Source organism: Ruditapes philippinarum, unplaced genomic scaffold (genome assembly GCF_026571515.1).
Source record: "Ruditapes philippinarum isolate M1 unplaced genomic scaffold, ASM2657151v2 ctg5702_1_1_1_1, whole genome shotgun sequence".
Lineage (NCBI taxonomy): Eukaryota > Metazoa > Mollusca > Bivalvia > Venerida > Veneridae > Ruditapes > Ruditapes philippinarum.
The window spans coordinates 71,547-94,149 of NW_026866677.1; the positions used below are offsets into that span (position 1 = coordinate 71,547).

The 22,603-nt window shown below is 32.5% G+C and overlaps 1 protein-coding gene across 12 annotated transcripts in view; it reads right to left on the reverse strand.

Annotated features, from left to right (window-relative positions):
* LOC132733317 (CAP-Gly domain-containing linker protein 4-like) overlaps positions 1–21,388 on the reverse strand; it is a 45,022-nt gene extending 23,634 nt beyond the window's left edge. For 6 of the 12 annotated variants that reach the window (XM_060719944.1, XM_060719945.1, XM_060719941.1 and 3 more), the window contains exons 1-8: positions 21,224–21,388; positions 12,962–13,074; positions 9,622–9,907; positions 5,064–5,319; positions 3,725–3,868; positions 2,906–3,105; positions 2,222–2,357; positions 862–993 (exon numbers count right to left, since the gene is read on the reverse strand). In XM_060719944.1, coding sequence (XP_060575927.1) covers positions 862–993; positions 2,222–2,357; positions 2,906–3,105; positions 3,725–3,868; positions 5,064–5,319; positions 9,622–9,907; positions 12,962–13,071 — 1,264 coding nt within the window. In that variant the 5' untranslated portion in view covers positions 13,072–13,074; positions 21,224–21,388. The other 6 variants (XM_060719939.1, XM_060719950.1, XM_060719951.1 and 3 more) reach the window with 6 other exon arrangements.
* Positions 21,389–22,603: the final 1,215 nt, after the last annotated feature.

The following is a 22,603-nucleotide window of genomic DNA, read 5'->3' on the forward strand; positions in this document are numbered from 1 at the left end:
ATTTTACGAAAACACATGAAATAACTTTTACTTTCCTTCCTTCCCTGACAGTAGCCTAATATTGTAGATTACACTTTATAGACTCTACACAAAAAAGCCATATCGTCGTTCCCTTATATGGAATTAAATTCATATTTAAATAGGATTGCACCTAAATGAAAGAGATAAAAATCTAATAATTCCCCCCACCACCAAAAAACATTGACAACAAAAACCTTTCTCCCATACAGTCCTACATCCTATGTTATTCTTTGCAAACCAAAATTAAAATGAAACAATATTTAGATAATGAAAAAGCCATGCATAATGAATGAAATGTTTTCGATTTTCCAATTTCAGTTAGACTGTACATGTATATTTGTTTCAACCCTTTTTCATGCTAATGGACTTGTCCGACTTTGTAATTAGAACTGTCAATTATCAATATGAGGTTTTTTTATTATTTCAAAATGCTTTAAAATTGCTGTTAAATCATATATATTCATGGAGATAATTTTCATGGATTTTGTGGTTCAGGTAAACCAAGAAATCAAGTGCAGACAATGTCATTGCACAAATGCCTATAAGTATTTGTAAGCGTTCTATTCATCAAATGTTCAAATCAACAAATATTCAGATTTGTATTATTTTCTGTTACCTGGCAACTGAATTCCAAGAATTAATTGTCCAAAGAAAATGCATTTTGCCGACAAACCACGAAATTTTAGGCCCTTGAATTTAACTGATTTTACAGTATACAGTCAACAGAACAGACTATGGTCAAACATCATGTACATACAGGCTGGCCTGTCTCTTAACTGTTGACATATGGCAAAGTCATTTATATTGACAATAGTCAAAAAAGACAAAAGAAAGGCATACCTGAATCAACTTTTGAAGTTACATGTGAAACGTCTACATTCCCTTGGTTTACTGGTGCCTGTTTTACAGGACTTGGGGCAGATTTTACCACAGACCCAGGTTTACTGATTTTGCTAATTGGTGCAAAAATACCTGAATAAATGAAAATAAAATATGTGAAACAGTAACCTGGGGAAAAAAAGCAAAGAAAATGTCAGTCTATGATATGTGTAAGTTTATGTGATTGTGTACACTATGAAGTTTACATCATTAAGCAAACAAAATATATTGCAGAAAAGCAAAATAACAAGGGGGTCATGGTGGCCCTTTATCGCTCAATTTTCATGGATAAAATTTCATTATTAACTCATTCCTGTTAAATTCTATAAAAATCTGCCAAGCATATGAGAAAGTAATATCATTTATTAATAAATCATATTTCTATATTCAACTCGCAGGGAACCATCTTGTTCAGCTGACTTACAAGAACACCTCTGGATAATTCTGATTAAATTTAATCAAAATTTGCCCAGCAGTTGAGAAGGACTTGTTGTGAAGAGCATTTTTTCTATCTTAAGTTCTGGTAGCCATTTTGTTCAGCAGACAATAAACCACAGATCATTCTTGGGTCATTCCTGTTTGTTCAAAAATGTTCAAAAATCTGAGTTTCATCAAAAATGTGCAAGACATTTGTGTAAGAGATAAAGTTTGTCTTAATTCTATTTCCAGCTCTTGCAACCATCTTGTTCAGCAAATATAAACAATTTTTGAAACATTTGTAAAGAAATTTCTACCAAGTGATCATTTCTGTATATTTCCATCAAAATATAACCAGCAGTTGTGGAGAAGTTTTTATTTTTTTTTAGCTCAGGCAGAGCTTTAGTTCAGCAGACCGGAAGGATTTTTTTCAAAAGACCACCTAACAATCCTGTAGAATTTAATCAAAATCTACCAAGAAATCAAGGAGAATGTTGTTGTTTACTTTTATCTTCTATTTTAAGTCATTGCTGCCATCTTGTTCAGCAGATTGAAAAGATTTTAACACATTTTGTTTTTTGCACTTTTTTGTAGAGGACCATGCAATGGTTATTCCTGTATAATTTCATCACTTATGGCTTAGATTAAGAGGTTTAGGAGAAAATTGTTTCAAATAAACTGCTGACAGTAGACACTGGATGATCACAATAGCTTTATCTTGAGCACATTGAGCAACTTGTGTTTAGGTGAGCAAAAAAAAAAAAAAAACAACCAACAAGTTACAAAATGATGGACAGCTATACATAATATACAACAATGTAAGTGAAAATGCTCAGCTCAGTGAGTTTTACATAGGAAGCTCTAAACTTTTTACATATTAAAAAGAGGACTTGAGGGGAATTACCATGTTTGGGTGAACAGTTAAAATATGATATCCCGCCAATACTTCCATCATTTTTGCCTGCTTCATCATCTAGATCTATACCTGCCCAAACACCACTGGCAAACTCTGTTGGTCCACAGTAACGTAATGTACCAGTCTAAATATAACATATATAAACATAATGTTCCTATCTTATTATAACAGAGATAAATTAATTATAAAACAGAATACTGTATTCCTAGAAATTATTTTGTGCTTTTTATGTTAGAACTTTTCACGGTGGATACATTTCCGTGAATATTTCTTTCCGGTGAAACAAATACAGAAACTTATTTATTATTAGTAATATCTATATGCTTTTTACCCTAGCAACTTAATATTTGTCACTAAGATTGCACGAAAGTTTGTCTCCACAAAAAAACACCATCCTTATGAAAAACGTGAAATATTGTTTCCACGAATGTTTCTAGGAATACAGTAATGAACAAGCCTAAATATATCAAAAATAATTATAATGTACACAGTTAAAACATACCAATCTAAATATAACAGAGACAAAGTGAAGCACAAAGATTAATACAACCATCATAGTTTGTTTGGAAAACATCAAATTTGACAATTTTTTGAAATAAGTATTACATATGTCAAATTTTCAAAATATCTTTTACGCAACAATTAATGAAACATTTGTACAAAAAAACTTACTTTGATTCCACCGACCACAACCTTGTCACCTAGATTAATACCAAGCGCCTGTAGAGTGACCTTACTTTGTACAAGGTCATAATTTGGCGGTGGTCTTTTATCACTTTCAGAGTCGGCCTCTTGTAATGTCTTTTTTAATTTCATCACTGTTTTAGGCATGTCAGGATCACAGTCTAAGGCTGTTGGATCAGGAATGCAATCTGTAATATATTTGGAATACACAGTCAATCTTTCTTTAAAAAAATGTGGCTTTTCTTAACAGATATTAACAATTATATGTAATCATATGTCATGTATGTGATGATAAAACCATGACTGATAATGCCTCTTTATCGTAAACTGTTGGTCACAAATTGCACAGCTATTGTGATAAGTATAAAGGTCTAGCAATTTACTACTGAATGACCAATATGGAAACTTTGGTAGTGATATCCCAATATCGCAATTACTCATAACTGGCTGATTAACAAGAGCCACTGCCTAGTGGGGTCACACTCAACCTGTTCTTATTTCTTAAGTCAAACACATCAGAGGAAGACTTTTATAGTAAAGAGCATTTGAACATTTCATTTTTGACCTTAACGGTCAAGGTCAATTAAAGATCAAAATCATATCAGAATAATTCAACATGTTGAAGTTTCTGTATGGCAATAGCTTAAAATATTTCTCCGAAAATGTCCAGCTAAAGATGGACCAATTCATTCCTGAAACTCCATCCTCAAAGGTTTGCACTTCCCATATTACTTAACAATACTGAACAACTATTATTGTAAATTGAATACCTTTCTTTACAATAAGTTAACTACAGATTTTTGTTACCAAGTGGTTTCCTGTCCATGTCATCTTTGACAAGAGAATTAGCTCCGTTCTGTAGTAGAACTTTGACAGCTTCGTGTGCTAGGTTAGAGGCTGCTATATGTAGAGCTGTACCATTATCAAACTCAGTACATCTACTGTCTATATCTGTAATACAGAAATATTTCATACATAAGAATAATACAAAGTACCAATAATATGTGAATAAATTTTGCACTCAGACCTTGAAATGCAATTGCAGGCATCAAAACATATTTTCAGAGTCAATCGCCCTGCAGAACGAGAAGCTTCTAAATCTACTTACTTAAGGACAAGTGGAATTTGCGATCTCAGGCAATGTGTGTATATATAATACAAAAACAATTATCAAAAATATATAAATAAATAACAAAGTAGTAGAATAGTAAATATTGACAAATTATTAAAGTTATTAGGGTCAATATATTAGGGTTCCCGCTGTCGCTCGCCAATGGCGCCAAATGCTACAAAATATTAATTCTGGCGCATAAAATCTTTAACTGGCGAATTTAAGTGGCGCCAACGTTATTATAACCTTAAAAACAAGCTCACATCAAGGAGAATGCTATGTCCAAGTACAAAATGTATAAAGGCTCTAGCTTATAGCGGGCCCGGGCTTTGGCTTGCCCGGCAATAGACTACACATGTATATTTAAAAGAAAATTCAAATAAAAAACAATTAAAAAATATATAGAATTCTAAACCTATCAATGAAATATTCAGTGTCAGTTCTAGTTAGGCGCTGCCATTTACAATGTAACTCAATGATAAAAGGCGGTGTATTCCGATAACGGAACAAATCTCAACTTTTCGGATTAATAATGATCGCCCAGTGTTCCAAGTGAAAACGGAAGTTGGTACATATAATACCGAATGACACCTTTAAAACGGAAAAATGAAAGGATTTTTTACCGACTTCCCCATTCATAGGCTTTGCCTAATTCCATATTAGAATAATGTTGTTTAATTGTCTAAAGTTCAAGTTGTATGGAAAAAAGGACAGAAGGGACTCATGTTTCTGTATAACGATGCATATAAATAATTCAAAATACTTCAAAATAAAAAGATGAGAAATTTACTACTTATGGCTTGTTACCCCACTATAAAAGGACCATTATCTATCTTGAAGTATTCATTTCCATAGACAACACTATACAGTTGTTGAAGAACTGAACTTTGAAATAGCAAGTGCCACAGCCACTTGGGGAAAACACATAAACACGTCAAACTTTTTTTTATGCTTCTCTTTTAAAGCATAAAGAAGCCTTTGGAGTTTTCTGAATGGATTAAAAACCTTAAGATTCTTTTAAAAAAGAATACCTACCTAATGCTTTGGTAGCTTTTAACAATATTTTGATTACAGGCACAACATCGAAATAAGCTGCATAATGCAATGCTGTCATATTGGTCCACCGACAACGTATATTTGGGTCCGCTCCCTGTGACAGCAGCATGCTTACAACTTCCGATGCAAGGTCTGGGTCCCCGATACCGGCAGCACCGGACTTACTTGCATAGTGCAGTAACGTCATGTCGGTCAAACCGTCTCTATCATTGATATGTCCTCCACGTTTTAATATCTGCAAAAGAAATACACAACAATTAAATGTTTGATTTATGTTACTTTTACAACTATACCAACTGAAAAGAATGAATTGAATTATCATAGTTATAGTGAAACTTTAGTGAGGGTCTTATGGTGGGAGGACGGGGAGTGTTTTAATACTTAGGGAGGTTCTACTGAACAGAGTGTATTTTATGCAAGAGATGTGTCTTATATGGGGAGTGCCTAATATAGGTAATAATGCAAAATTATAGCCCATGGAAGTGTATAATTAACTAATATTTAGCAAGACTATAGTTAGGGAGTCACAGTCTAATAGTATATACGGCAAAAATATAGTTAGGGAGTGTCTTATATGTTGTAATAGGGCAAGAATATATAAGTTAGGAAGTGTCTAATAAAGTAATAGAGCAAGAATATAGTTAGGGAGTGTCTAATCAGGGCTCACGCTGTCGGTCGCCATAGTCGCCATTTGCGATTATTTTATAAGATTGGCGATTATTTTTGCATTTTGGCTACAAAATCTGGCGATTATTTTTTACTTCCAACAGTGTTTATATAAGGTGTAAAAATCGATAATGAATGCAAAAGACCCAATTAACACCAGCGGGGTGCATTTAATTGAGTGTCAACTTTTTATCGGTCACGTGCTGCTAACTATATTGCCCGAGGTGAAAAAATACATGCGAGATGTATAATTGTATACTATAAGTACTTTAAAGATATTGTCCAGCATTTATAAAAGCCATCAAATATCCGTCAATAATCCACAAAAAAATGGTTTTAAAATTGATAAATTGGATATTGACTTACCCAAAATTTACCGTGAATTGCAGTAATTGCAAATTTTGATTTTTTTTGTTTAAAGCTACTTGACTAAATCGCCAGTGGAAAACAATGGTAAAATATTTAAAAAGTATTAACTTCCAAACAACTATTTGCACAACAACCAAAATTGTGAATATTTCTGCAGAAAACAGGAAAAATCTGATTGTCACATATTTTCGCGACACCGATAATTTTGATATTTATTTAAAGGTGAAATAAGCTATGTTCTGTTTAAAAATCTTTACTACTATGGCAGAAAATTTGTATTACATTGGTGATGATGATATTTTTCAGTAAATTATTCATAAAAAAGGCTGCATTCTGTGAATGAATTTGCAAACTTGTGTTATTTCTATAGGCTAATATGACCTAGATCTACTCCAGTTCTGTGTGAAATGTGGAAATTGACAGTGGTTATAGCTGACAAAATTTGATTAGAACAAACAAAAAAAGTTGTCTGATAACAGCATTATGTAAAGTTATAATGAATCTTTAATATTATTGTTATACAGTAATTATACTAATTATAACGTTTTTATTCTGTTCTATAATAACAATTATGGTTCTATTTAAAAAAAGGTAGTTATCAATATACACAAATGTATCAGTTTATTTGAGAATCCTTATAAAACTAAAAAAATTTATATATGTAATGTTTATTTAATCAACTGCTTATGTTGTTAATCGCTAATTCGTGAATAGTCCGCTGAACTTGTGGCTATTATTTTTTTAAGTTGAAATTATTGGCTATTATTTTATTTGAGCCAGTGTGAGCCCTGGTCTAATAAAGTAATAAAGCAAGAATATAGTTAGGGAGTGTCTAATAAAGTAATAGTTGGGGAGTGTATAAAGAAATAATATAGTTGATGGTGTCTTATACATATGTATCATAATCATTTTAAGTTTAGATCAATGTGAACAATTAAATAGGGAAATCCCACAAACTGTTATTTAAATATGATCTGGTCACAACATTAGAAATTGGGTTAATATATTCATATTTCATTTCGTAACATCTTGCAGCTAATGATGTAAGAACTTAAAGAAAGCTGTTGCATAAGTTTACAGACATGTAAATCAGACAAGTATTATGAGCTTATCATGATCATCCTGTACAAACTAACAACCAATAAAATATTTCTATATAATGTTACCCGAGTACAAAATTATTATGATCCTAAGCAAATAAAGGACAGGCTGGTTGGCAATCAAGAATATAGCATGTATAATTTATATAAGAATACTATTAGTTCACAGGTACCAAAAACCTCTTTCAAATCAATATTATACTTAAAGCAGGTCACCCATCCATGTTCATGCTTATTTTCTTGAAATATTTTGGCTCATCAGGAGGCATGCAGCTTTAAAGTTAAATCAAAAACAAAAACAAGCAGTATATCCTAATGTTTGATTGATACAATGACCCAATCAAGTATGCTATCAGCAAGATTTTATCTTCATCATTTCCCCATATGTCACACTGATACAATCCTATTGGAATTTCAACTATGTGTGTTCTAAACATAACATAATAGTGATTATATCTGATATATATATATATACATCACAACATGTGGTTAAATGAACAGTATGCTGGCAATTGTAAGATACATCATTCAGTCCTTTTCAGAGTAGATTTACACTGGTCAATCTAATCATTATGGTAAAGAAAGTAATGACAAAAATCATAACAAGAGCTGTCACTGTACATCCTGCTTTACTATTATTCATAAAACAGGGTCCACCAGGGGTTTATAAACATGATTCAGATGTCAATGAGAAATAAAGTTGAATTAAAACCCTTTACCAAGTTTAATTTTACTGACCACAATGAAGCTGACATCCTGCCATAGTTATTTCCCTTGCTTTAAATTTGGAACAGTCCATTTGAACCTACCATCAATCATAGATCCTGGTTAAAGAGTAAGGCTTTTTACTGGTGGCAGAAGCTCTATACTGGTGGCAAAGGCTCTTAACTAAGGACAAAGGCTCTTTAAAGGTGACAAAGACTCTTTACTAGGGAAAAAGGATCTTCATCGGTGACAAAGGCTCTTTAATGGTGACAAAAACTCATGAATGGTGGCAAAGAATCTTTCCTGGTCGCAAAGACTCTTTATTGGTGGCAAAGGCTCTTTGCTAGAGGCAAATACTCTTTACTGGTGGCAAAGACTCTTTATAAGTGGCAAATACTCTTTACTGGTGGCCAAGGCTCTTTTAGTGGCAAAGGCTCTTTACTGGTGGCAAAAAATCTTTAATGGTGACAAAGACTCTTGACTGGTGACAAATGCTCTTGAATGGTGGCAAAGGCTCTTTGAAGGTGGCAAAGGCACTTTACTGTGGACAAAGGTTCTATTATATTTGCGGAGGTTCTTCAATGGTGGCAAAGGCTCTTTACTGGTGACAAAGGTTCTTTAAAAGTGGTTCTTTAAAACAAAGGCTCTTTGGAGGTGGCAAAGGCTCTTTAATGGTGGCATAGACTCTTTAATTGTAACAAAGGCTCAATACTGGTGGCAAAGGCTCTTTACTGGTGGCAAAGACTCTTTACTGGTTACAAAGGCTCTTTAAAAGTGGCAGTCACTTTGGAGATGGCAAAGGCTCTTTATTGGTGACAAAGACTCTTTGATTGTAACAAAGGCTCTTTCTTGGTGGCAAAGGCTCTTTACTGGTGGCAAAGACTCTATACTGGTGATAAAAGGCTTTTTAATGGTGGCAAAGGCTCTTTACTGATGGCAAAGAATCTACTGGTGACATAGGCTCTTTAAAGGTGGCAAAGCCTCTTTGGAGGTGGCAAAGGATCTTTAATGGTGACAAAGGCTCTCTAATGGTGACATAGGCTCTTTACTGGTGGCAAAGACTCCAACAGGTTAAGGGATTGTTGAATTGGTCTCATGGACATAACATTCTTAATCTCTCAAACTTGAATGTAAAATTATATGTTATTCTCTGAATCTCTTCAGAACACAATGGAGAATCATCACAATCCATGGCTATTTTCCCTATACCTCAGTGGGGATCGTAAACTTTAATTTTCTCATTCAAGCAGAAAGATAATGATGACCAGATTATAATGATGCCTCATGTAAGCTTTCAAACTGACTGTCATTTAATTTAGTGAACAACTTGATAAAAAATTTCCATACATTACAGTCTGAATCTGAATAACTGAGATATTTGAGGAAGACTTGTTGGAATGACCATGAATGATGGTTATGTACAAAAAAAAAATTAAAAATTCATTATCAATTTGCAGTAGTTTTCATATCCATTTAAACATAATGATATAAATCTTTGACACAAAGATACATTTAATCTTTACTGGTGACAAACTGTCTTCCACCAAATTTTGTGTACTATTTCTGGTCTAAGCTAGCAGTGAGTTGAGTTTCGTCACAAATCCCCCTGATGATATATTATAATCTATGATGACTATTTCAAATTTCACTTTTTTATCAATATTTCAATATGCATTACTTATCTTTTTTTAGCTCACCTCGTTCACTAGAAGGTCAAGGTTAAGCTGAGTCTGTGGCGTCCATTGTCTCAATATTGCAAATATCTCCGGCACTTTTGTATTTGGATTTACTAAGATGTCATGGCAACCAGGACATCCCGGGTCAAAGAAAGATAATTCTAACTTCTGACAGTCCTCGCAGACTGGTGGGTCAACACAAGGGTGTATCATTGGTCGATTTCTATTGGACGGGCTTTTCTCGGGTTTTGATTGGTTGAGAGGCCGTAATGGTGCCCTGTCCTCATTGCATTCCTCCAGTGTCATACTGTAGAATAGAAAATAAGAAAAAATCATGACAAAATGTGAAATAATAAAATTATCACAAATTATCACATTATCCAAGATACAGTAGAACCTTTTTCAAAAATGCCACAATTGAAAATTTCTCTTAATAGTACAAGATAATAATACAATATAATACAATATAGTCAGTACAAGATTAGAATTTTATAAATCCTCAAAATCCTGAATAAAGCATTTAAAGCCTTAAATGACTGTATACAAAAAATAGTCTTAAAAACCAAAGATTCAGTAATGAATGAATTTTCAAATGACTGTTTTCCACTTATTGTATAATTTTAAAACATTAAAGTTAAATGAATTAAATTGAATGGCTTTTATTATTATTCTATTTAATTTTTTTGAACTGTTTTATTGAACTGATCATTTTTGGACTGACACATGTATGAGTCTTCAAAATTGAGTACCAGCTAGTCTTCTAAATCTTTTTTGAAGTATAATTATACTTCTATACAGAGGCTGAAAAAGATTCATTACTGTTGCAGGCTCCAAAATATGACTTTTAAATCCATTAAAAATATACAATACAATGTAGATATTTCAATTTTTTTAATTGGCAAGCATATTTCATGTCAACATCTGTTGTAAAATGGTTGGCCTTCGAGTCAGATTTTACTGTATCTTAAATTTCCTGTTCAATGCAAAGGTCAATCAGTTCGCAATACAAATATATTTATGAATATACCACAAAACTGATAACAAGATAATAAATAATATTCTTCCTTGTAAATATTTTTTTACGTACATGTTCTAGAAGGACAAAAATAATCTTAAATTTTTTTTTTACCAATATCATAATTATTTTCCTTCTATACACAAAATACCAACTTGTTGATCAAGTCAATAGCTGCAGTTTAAAAATATCAAGTCAGGTTTTGAAAATTTTTTTTTGTAACTTACAATGCATGTATAAGCACTTTATAAAGTATAATATATGTTATATAGTTACATTACAGTGGTTCCTTTCATTACAACAACAACAACAACAACAATTATAACAACAGTGAAATACAACATGGGTGTCAATTTTGAGTGAATTAGACCACATTATTACAATTTGTTTATTATGGATTTATTGATACGTTTCACAAGAACAGTTAATACCGCAAAATGAAGATGTAATAAGGCATTAATTGTAAAGTTATTCACAAGTCAACCACTTGTTACACCAGCTCCTACCCCCAAAGAATATCAGGAACCCCCTTTGCCTGGACTTAAGATGGTAAAATGCCTACAACACCCTTCCCCTAACCCACTGACAGTATCTTGGCTGCAAAAGGTAAACATCTAACAGAGGCATTACTCTGAAGTTGCTTCTTTAAAAGGTCAAAAGAACAAACAAAAGGTCAATCTCCCGCTTTTTATCATTCTATCAAAAGGTAAAAAACTTTGTTCCAATAATGCACCAAGTCTTTTTCCCACCCTGGCACAATGGAAGATGAAAGCTGGGTGCAACTACTGACTGGTGCATTAAATTAAATAATACAACTCTATCAACCATGTGAATTGTTTAACTTGAAGTCTTCCCATTTTTTAAAAAACTGCAAGCTGATAAGCAAAGAAATTTAACGAAACAACTTCAAACTGAAGACACTTTTTAAAATTATAATACAATTAAAGTAATATTCATGAGTGGAATTGTATCACTTTACTTGGTACTGTACAAAAGTTAGCTTCAGTTTTTGTTTTCATCACCATAGATCTCTATTACTTAAGAAATTGAAAAGGGGATAATTACTTACTAATTAATTTTTACCTTGAATGTAATATATAAATTGACAGCCTGTGGTACAGCCAGCATAAAATAGTATTTTTTACAACTTTATTAACACAATACAATTCATGTATTTACCACTTTCTAAATTTTCATAAAAAGTAATTATAGATAATAAACATTTATATATACAAATGGCATCTGAAAATCATAATAATATAAGATAAAAGCAGTTACATAGAAAGTAATCATCAAAACAATGCGATGGTTCGTACTCAGAAATATTCATACTCAAAGTCGGAAAATGAATAAATGTTAAAGAGCATTGATCATATTATAGCCTGAGCATCACAATATTCTAGCTTGAGAACTCTCATGTGCTACATGGCAGGTATATTTCTGTATGTTAGGAGAGGGTGGGGGGAAGGGAGTCTGAGAGGGTGGGAGTTTTTAACTTGTCACATCAACATTGTTATATAAAGGTCAATCACCTGGCAAAACTATAGGGAAGTGATATGCAGGAAGAAATATTTGCTTTCTGTAGGCTTATTTATAATTATTTAAGGATTCAATTTTTCAAAATATTTTGGAGGCGGTTTTAAATGCTTTATAACTCATACTTAGTTTGAGATGTAAAGCATACTGCCTGAACAATAACTCACTCAGAGTAATGTCTCAGGAGGCTGAAATGACTCACATCTGAAATGCATTTTTGACAGCCTCAAAAGTTAGAAAAGTTATATGTGTGATAAAATTATAACCACTTCAAATTTGAAATGGACCATCTCAAAAATGTTTTAATGACAACAATTATTGTAAGTGCAAACCTTAATCATTGATCATGGTCTGAGACCACATTTTCTTTATCAAGAGGAATCACTTATTATATGATTTACCATAGACAAAAGCAAAAGTGGAAAAAAACAAAAAAGAGGAAATTTTTTGTTAAGAACATTTGAGCCACGTCACGACAAAACCAACATAATGGGTTTGCTACCAGCACGGATCCAGACCAGCCTGCACATCTGTGCAGTCTAATCAGGATCCATGCTGATCGCTTACCAACCCTATTACAAGTAGAGAAACTGATAGCGAACAGCATGGATCCTGATCAGACTGCGCAGATGCTAAGGCTGGTCTGGATCCATGCTGGTCGCAAACACAGCATTACGTTGGTTTTGTCGTGACACGGCTCAATTATTTTAAGGTCAAATGTTAAGTTTAAATCATTAAAACAATCAAATGCACATTATTAGCTCAAACACAATACTCCCTTATCCAATAAAAGCAATGAAAGCCACGCACTTATACCGGCACTTCCAGCAGACATTATTAGGGGTGGTCCTTTGAGAACCACATGTCATCCCCTGCTCAATACATGGTGATCTCCGCAGACTGCTACGTAACTCCTTCATAATCTAAATGTATAATTATCAAAACAGCATTTCTGTCAGTTTCAAAAAGTCAAAATCCACAAATTTTCCACATTCTGTACAAAAAACTACTTAAAAGTTACATATGTCACACCAGATAACTGACTATATTTAAAAACATACCAAGAATAATTATAAATATCTTCAATATCAGAACCGGTGGAAATTCAATATTGAAGTTGATACTTAAAAATGAAATAGTCAATTTTAAGTAGTAACCGAATGTAATACTAAGTGTTGAATTTAGCAACAACAAAAAAGCTATTCATAAAAAGCAAACTCAACTATTCTCAGTGCTTGCCAGTAAGATAAGGGGCATAACTCTGTCAAAAGATAAGTCATGGTTATGGAACCTGTGCCAGTCATGTAAGTTTATAATTAATCACAGAGAACAAGTGTGTGAAGTTTCAACCCATTTCTTTCAGTAGTTGTCAAAGAGATACCAGCTTGCACACAACAGCTTAACCCAAGTTTATAATTAATATAATGAAAGTGACGCCAAGGCATGGTGAGTACAACAGCACTCCCTAATAATTGATTCTGCTAATAGTCATGCTAAAACAAAATGAAGGACTATGAGTTTGAAAACAGACTTTTCATTCTTCAAATTTTTTTTGAGGATTCAGGGTGTGTTTAACGTATCACCAAGGCCAATAACAGGCCATGTTCCAAATGCAAAGTTTTTTTGTTTGTTTGTTTTTCCCTAATTTCAAAATAAACATTCCCTTTTTGGCAGCAGGCATACATTATGTATGGAACAAAATGTTTTTGGCCACATAAATGGGATGCCTTGGTACATGTACTTTCAAAATAATTGAAAAGTATCCTTATAGCTTGGTCCATTAGGCCTTATAACACTCAATTTAATTTCTACCTGTTGCTTATTTTAATGAAAAGATTAATCCGACTGTAGCCAGTTATCCAGTGTGAATTTCATTTGTTTACTCTAAAGCATGACTATATTGTAGATGCTCTATCTAATATCACATCAAACTGTAACTTTAACTATCCCATCACCAAAATCTAGTGGTCAAATTTTAACAACTTCTAACTCAAAAAGATCAGACAATTAAGCACGAGTATTAAACAGAAATAATTATTTCCTTCTCACTGTGAACTCTTCAAAATTGTATTAAACAACACTGTAATTAAAACATCCAAAGTGAATTTGAATATGACCCTGTTTTAAAAATACATTTGAATATTTATTGGTTTATAACACATTATTTAGTATACAGTGTTAAAGCGAACTGTCTATAACACTTCGACTGTCACGGTCAACATTAAATCTTCTGACTAATAAAATATAACACAATGCAATAAAATCTAAAATCATGTCAAACAAAGTTGAAAAGTTAAATGCATTATCAAGAAATTCGTTTGAAATAATGCCCTGGATTAAAAGATATGAATAAATAAAATCGTACACTATGATAATGCCCTGGTTCATTATAATACAGTCTGTTTACTTTATTGTGGCACAAAATTTGACTCTGGCACAAATAATGCCTATCTATAAAATTATTTAGAATTGTCAAACATGTGTTTTATATGTTTTTATAATGAACTTTAAGTACACTAGATGTTTAACAACTGAAGAAATCAGTGCTAAATTTGCAGGACTGTGTTGAATAGGTAGCAAAATGAGACATAATGGGCCTTTAAGGTCATTATCTGGATATTCAATCCTCAAAATGGTGAAATATAATTTTTTTTTTTTATTTTTCTTTACCACTAACCACCACTGCCAGAATTAGATGTGTCTTATTTAAAGCCTTTCCCACCAATATAGAGCCATTAGCTAGGCCAGAAGCTGCACTTTTTCTGTGTAGTCAGACCTCAATGCTGTTCATTATAGCTCAAATTTTGATATTTTAAACCCATAGACACTGATTGGACTGTCCCAAATTTAAAGGCAGGCAAATCCATTACACAATATTTGGGGTCCAAACTCTCAGTGCCTGAAAGGAAGGATGGGCCCTCACTAAGCCTAGAATACAAACATTACACAAATTTAGCAGGCATTATGGGTTAAATTGCTATAAACCTAAACTTCAATTTCCCAACTTGTCATCACTAATTTTCTAACTTGACGTATTAATTGTTAAGCTTGTGCTAATTTAACATAAACCTACTGTAAAGACCTTGTATATATATCATTATAATATTCAGTGATTCAATACAGTGTTTATTATTGTTTGATTATTATTCAAATAACAGATAAAAAAAACATGATCCATGAATAAAAAAAATTTTTTCGATCAATTAAATCAAAGCGCTAGCCAACATGTATGTTTACAATGAAGACGGTATTGAGTTACATCTCGGTCAATTATAAACTGGCGTAATTAACAAACATTCCTATTTCAATCATCTATTGACAAAAAAAACCAGATACTTGAACTTTTTAAATCAATATGATAGATATTATAAAGTTGACATTTACCCGATAATCATCATTTCATGAAAGAAAAAAAAATTGTATAAACAAAGTCAATGTTGTAATGTAAAGGGCTGACTGCAGGGACAGAGTGATCCATTATTCTTCATGTTTGACATAAGTTTCAGAAAAGAAAAGTCAAACAGAAGCTTTTAAAAATAACAAAAAGGAATTATACATCAAAATTAATCGGTGACCTAAAATCACGATCCCGAAAGCACTGGTGTGAAATAACAACTACGGCATTCAAATGTATGAACTAAAGCTTAGCAGCATTGCAGTTCTAGTTACACTGACATTTATATTGTTTTACAGTACCAACACAGTGTAGGACAATATAGCTACCTTTCAGCTTCACTGGTGGAGGAAGACCTTAGGTGCCCCTCTGTACAATTTATTTCAGACACAAACTGGCACCCGAGTAGAACCACAGACATTACGTAAAGCAGGCAAATCCAAAGCTGGATAGCTTCCTCACAACATTGTAAAATGACGCTTGAGGGGTTGGAACCTACAGCAGTGAAAGTCAAGAAGTTTGAAGTCAATGACCTTAACCACTCGGCAATGGACACCCCTTGAAATTTATATTGGTGTCATAGGAAAGTCATGATTCAGGCACATCAGTATTCAATGAGTTATGATAATTGTTACTCTCTACTTCATCAAATTCAAACAAATCTCTAATTTGCAAGTTAATAAACAAAGGTCTCAGAGACAATATTCAAGATTGTCAAAGCCAAATTTAAAACTTATATGTAATTATGAGTTTAATAATAATGATAAAATACAATGTATGTATTGTATATATGTATAAAAATATACTATAAATATTATTCGAAAGCTGAACTTACTAAATCCATTTTGATATATCGTACAAAAATCCATTTTTACTTCTTGTTCAATAATAATAATTAATATAATAAGCAAATTTTAAGTTAAGTATTCCAGTAGTTTTACTTATATTATATCCTTTAAATGTACACACAATGTCCACATCTAGTCAACATCATGTATATATCATACAAAAATCCATTTTTACTTCTTGTTCAAACTCAGTATTATTAATGTAATTAGCAAATTTTAAGTTAAGTATTCCAGTAGTTCTACTTAAATTATATCCTTAACATACACACAATGTCCACATCTAGTCCACTTCATGTATATCCTTGTATTTATTATAATAAACACTTCCTCGTGTCCTATGCCTTACTCATAAGAAAACTATGATCTCTTAAAAGTTCAAGATCCGATCTTTAAACGATCACGTCAAAAATTGCATGTTTAATATCAATTCTTGATATCGCAGAAAAAAAACAAGAACACAACGTAAATAGTAATTAGCTACTTTCTTCTCCTAGCTTGTTTCAGTTTATAAACGTAAGTTTTTTTTCTCAGAAAGCCTATATAATTATACACGACTTCCATAAAAAATCCTCGCACACAAAGTGATTAAAAGTTTCATTTCCTTATTAACCATACTTTAGAATGCAACGAATGTTTATCAACACTTAAGATTTTTAAAGTGTGTTTCCATGCACGCACATCCTTTTCACTGAAGTGGTTTTATATACGACATCAATATTACGTTATAGTAAATGATACAGTGTGTGTGTCGAGTGTATATTATAATAATGTAATCTAGTACTAAAATAATACATTCACATTGTAAAAGCATATCAACCTGACAGTAGCAGCTGTCCATAATGTGTACCATAATTGTTAACATGTAAAATACGGTAATGATACAATGTAACTATGTAAATCATCTAATAAAATCACATACATGTGAAGAAAATTTAAATCAAATTTCTACAATTTAATCAGCATTTTTTTGGTATACCACCAACACCACAAGAACTTGTTATGGAAATTTTATAAAATTATAATGTTGTAATAAACATTACTTTGTAACTGCATTTATGGTTTTTGAAGAAAAAACACTTAAATTTAGAAAAATAATTAAAAGTATGAAATATAAATTTTGTTTAAGATAAAAGCTTAAGATCAATAATATAAACTTTTTTGGAACCTTTTTTGCAAGAACAATTACATGAACATGTATTGTGAAAAATGTGGTAATCTTTGGCCTTTGAGATACATGTAGAACTTAAAAACTTACCAGCGGTTAAAATTATTTCAACTATATGTATACCAGTTATTGGTGTATGAAATAGTTTGTTAGATTTAATGATTTTTATGGCATTATCGTATTTTTTGGCTTAAAGAATGGAATAAAAATCATTTTTTCTCACTAACCTTTAAGTTCAATTCTATTATTAAAAGTAAAGATTTTCTGAGTTTTATAAATCAAAATCATAATGAAGAGAAAAATAAGCATCCATAGTATTATAAAAGTCACTGTACATGATGTAAGTTATGAAAACAAAGACCAACAATTGGGAGGGACAGGGTGGAATGCAAAGAACTCCCCAAACAGAAACTAGTTATACCCAGGACCATCAGCATTACAAAGGAGCCATAGGAGCCCACCAGGGCACCAAACAAAAACAGGAGAGGGCACAAGGGCAAAGCACTGATATGACAGGGAAGTTAGGGCCAGCAAAATATGATTTTGTCTTAATTGTTCTTTTTTATTAAAATAATTTCTTAACTTGTCAGCTGTATGGTATTTATATGTAGTAAACTTAAAAGTCTTGAATATTTCCACAAGTTGTTCTACAGGCTGTGGAACAAGTAGTGTCACAGGGTGAGAAAAATGTGCAGGCCTAACAGGGACTAGAACCCGGGACCCTCGGATACCTTACCGCGGCTCTACCGACTGAGCTATCCGGCCGCTTACACACTATCTCCTCTAAATAGTGAACAGATCTGAACCGTGACATACTCCCCCGCTATATTGAAATTCGTTCTCGAATTTCTAATGGGTACAGAGAACAATGAGTAAATGGACTCAGACCTTTATACCATCACGGTCCCCCGTTGGACGCCAAATGTCACAGGGTGAGAAAAATGTGCAGCCTGACCGGGACTCAAACCCAGGACCCTCGGAATACCGTACCATTGCTCTACCGACTGAGCTATCCGGCCACTTACACACTTTCTCCTTTAAATAGTGAACAATTCTGAACCGTGACAATAGTTACACTTTTTAAGTCAAAATTCTGTAGGCATGATAACCCTTAATTTTCAAATGTCCCAATTGGCTCATGACAACATTCTACAGTCATGCACATAAGCAGATACTGAATATCACTTTTTTGGTATATTATATTTTTGGTGAAATTGACTTCTCATTGATCAAAGCTTATAGGATAAACAAGACCATTGTAACATTATACAAGACTACATGAGGCAGCCAACATCATCATTATTTTATAATGTAAGTGAAAGAGAATAAAATGATGCATAAAGGAAAAGTTCAGCATGCCAAATTTTATTGACTCTTAAGCAGATTTTTGTACAAATCAAATGCATGCCATTTCTGATTTTCATGAGCAAAGACTCAGATCTATGCCTGTGTCAATAAATCAATTGAGAGTCCAGGTTAAAGATGATTTTATAAAGCTATATATTTCATCTGCCAACCATTATTAATATTCAAACATCATCCGTGAAATTATTTACATAACAATATTTTCATTTCCTTGTTTACATGATACTCCAGAGCAATATAGACTGACTATAACTGGTGAAAAAATAACTACATGTAGGCATGCAAGATACTGTAAAGGCACGTAACAGCTAGCATTTTACTTCCTTATTAAAAACTTATCTTGATGTCTGAAACTCTTTGGAATTATTCTAATTAATTAAACTATCTGCATCTAAACAAGTACATATATAGCCCTGGTGTTTATACCAGTACTGTAATACAACATATTATTACATTAAAGCAGCATGCCTCCATCTTCATGCTAATTTTCATGAAAATTTTGCAACTGCAGGGCTCGACATTAACGGTTGTCCGACTGCCCGGGACAACTAGAAGTTTGGTCCGGGCAAGTTATTTTGAAAAGCACTTGTCCGACAGGGCAAGTGAAAATAAAAAGCATCATTGACAAAATGCATGTACAAAAATGAATAGAAATAACATCTTTTCATTTATAAACATCTTTAAAACAAAAATACACCATGAATCATTATCAATAAGGTCATGTACATTTGTTGATATAGGAAACGGAAGCAAAAATATGAGCATGCGCCGCGGTAAGGTAATTCCCCGTTCTAATAATAGACTATATCTAATTTTGTACAAGGTAATTCCCGGGTTATGCTGTTGTTTAAATTTTGATGTTTGCATGTAAAGATAGCATTGAAAATAGGTTAATAATCATATTGATCTTTAAATATAATTGTTAAATAAAGTTTTTGCATTTAAAATGATTTATTGTTTAATCTAATATAACAACATTATGAACTTAGTCAACAAAGACTCGTTTACGGCTGTTGACTTGATGATTGAACGAGGAATTACCTTACCGCGGCGCATGCTCATATTTTTCCTTCCGTTTCCTATATCAACAAATGTACATGACCGTAGTATATTCACATTGAATAAACAGATGAACCGATGTTTTAGAAAAACTACTAAATATATTAGTGTCTAACTAACAATCAATTTCATAAACAATATGTCAAGTTTATTGCCTTATAATTGAAGTTATGTTAACATTACCTAAAACAAGAAGTATTAATGTATGAGCTTGTTTGTTTTTCTGATTTATACATTTTTACCATTTTTAGGTCAGGACAAGTAAGTCTTATGTCAGGGCAAGTAGTTTTAAAAACTACTTGCCCGACAGGACAACCTGATTCAAAAGTTAATGTCTAGGCCTGAACTGTTTTTCAAAATAAAATATTGAGTTGTGAACTGGTATAAAATTATAAAAATAATACAAGAGAGTCCAGATCTAGATATGTTACATGTATCAGTAAAATGTTAATATAAAGCAACCACTTATGAAGTGGACCCGATTAACTTGTGCTAAGTCAACATTATGAAGTATAATATAAACAAGTCAAGAGGATAGCCGGGTACATAAAAGTGCAAAAGAGCGATGTTTAAGTGGCAAAAGGGCGGACTAATAAAAGGGCAGGGCGGTGCACCCTTCCATTCCAACTAAAATATTCACTATTTTAATTTTTACACATTGCAAACAGAACATTTAGTTTAGCGGTTCCTTCTCAGTAATCCTTAACTGATAGAAAACATTATTTATTTATGAATTAAATTTTTATTTTAAAAATTAAAATACTATTTTGTAGCTTTTTATATACATTGTAATCATTATCATGTGGGTCATGTCCCTAAATGCCATAAATTTAAGTGTCCTGTTTTGCCTCCTTGGACCTTAGTAGTTCTTTGTCCTCCTTACAGTCTGGAACCCTTACAAGCCACATAAATTACTAAAATGAAATAAAAATAGCTCTTACTATGTTATTCACCCAGTACAAATAAACATTATATACTGCAGTCAATAAATACACACAAATTATGTTGAAATTATTTCTTAAAATCTATAATTTGGCTCAAGCTTGATTTTCTTAAAATATTTTGGCTTTTCAGGAGGCACACAGCTTGGAACTACAGCACGTGAAAATGTCATTATATCTACTGATAGTTTTCAATTGAGACCTATTCTGCTGCCTAACAAAGATGAAGTACAATATGTCCGAATTTTAGTATCCGGATATTATGCTACTAAAAACAATGTTAGTGTACACAATATATACCTCGAGAAAGTTGTTAAATTATCCAGGATAGCAGTATTAGATAATAAGCTTCCAAAGGATTATGCTATTTTGTTACATCTGACATGCATTCGATGTATATTTACGGTTTTTGACGGACAACAAAGAAATTCATTTCGGTGCGAGTTTTTTCTACAATACATTAAAATCAGTAGCAATTATAGGGATAAAACCACCAATTATTACGGCTGATGATAGTACTGTAAAATATAATAAAACGCTTTTGTTATGATAATTTTGTTAATCCCTTCCGCGTAGCAGCGGCAAGGGGATTATAGGAATGGCCTCCATCTGTCTGTCCGTCAGTAAGTCTGTCCGTCCGTAACACTTTCGTGTCTGTCTCCATAACTTTAAAGCACCTGACCTCCAGAAGATAGCAGAAAAACTTCCACACTTAAATGTCAAATGTTAAAAAGTCTTCATTTCATAATAAAAAGTCTACATTTCGTGTCCGCACCATAAATTTTAATCACGTAGAACTAGAGAAACATTTTTGGTAAGAATACGAGATGTCACGTTTCTGTTGTTTTTATCAATATTTGACATAGTTCTTGAAAATGTGCCATTTGTAGGCCAGTTCACTTTAAAAAGCGTTTTTCATCTTGATCGGGACATGTCTTTATGTAAATATATACAAACATTTACTCAATGTTTATTATTGTAATTGAATACCACGTTCTTTTTTATAGCTAACTTAATTTTATCATGAATATACTACATCTTGCGACATTTTAAACGGTAGTGATGAGACATTTTATGACAAGGGAAAATCGTGCGACATTTACCGTTACTATTGCGACATTTAGCGGTGGTTGCGATATCTAGCGGCAAAGGTGCGACAACGACGTCGTACGAAAAGTGTTCATACAACCCCAAAACTATGTTCAAAATCATGTCAAATGCATGCCACGAATCTGCTAGGCTGTGACCAACAGGTTGGGCATACGCGGTATTAGAAAAGATTTCACAAACATCATCATTTTGTAACTGTATTACATTGCGTTTTCACGAATAATTACATTTATCGGGCATGCGTTCTAGATTTGTTTTTGTTATAAAATTGAAGAAATGTAATTTCATTATCACGTCTCTCAACTGTATTTAATAAAAAAAATCATCATCATCGATGCAAATATGAAACCATTTATGCACGCAACACTAATAAGAATATTTTAAAGGCCCATTATGCCTCATTTTAATTTTTTTAAAGCAGTTTATTTTTTGGTATCTTGCAATGGTTTAAAAAAAAAACAACAACAAAAAACACTCAATTTCTATTTACAATATCTTTTGCATCTTTATTTTTGTTGGCAATTGATATAGTGAATGGAAGTCAAAAAACTACTTTGTTTAACATTTTGG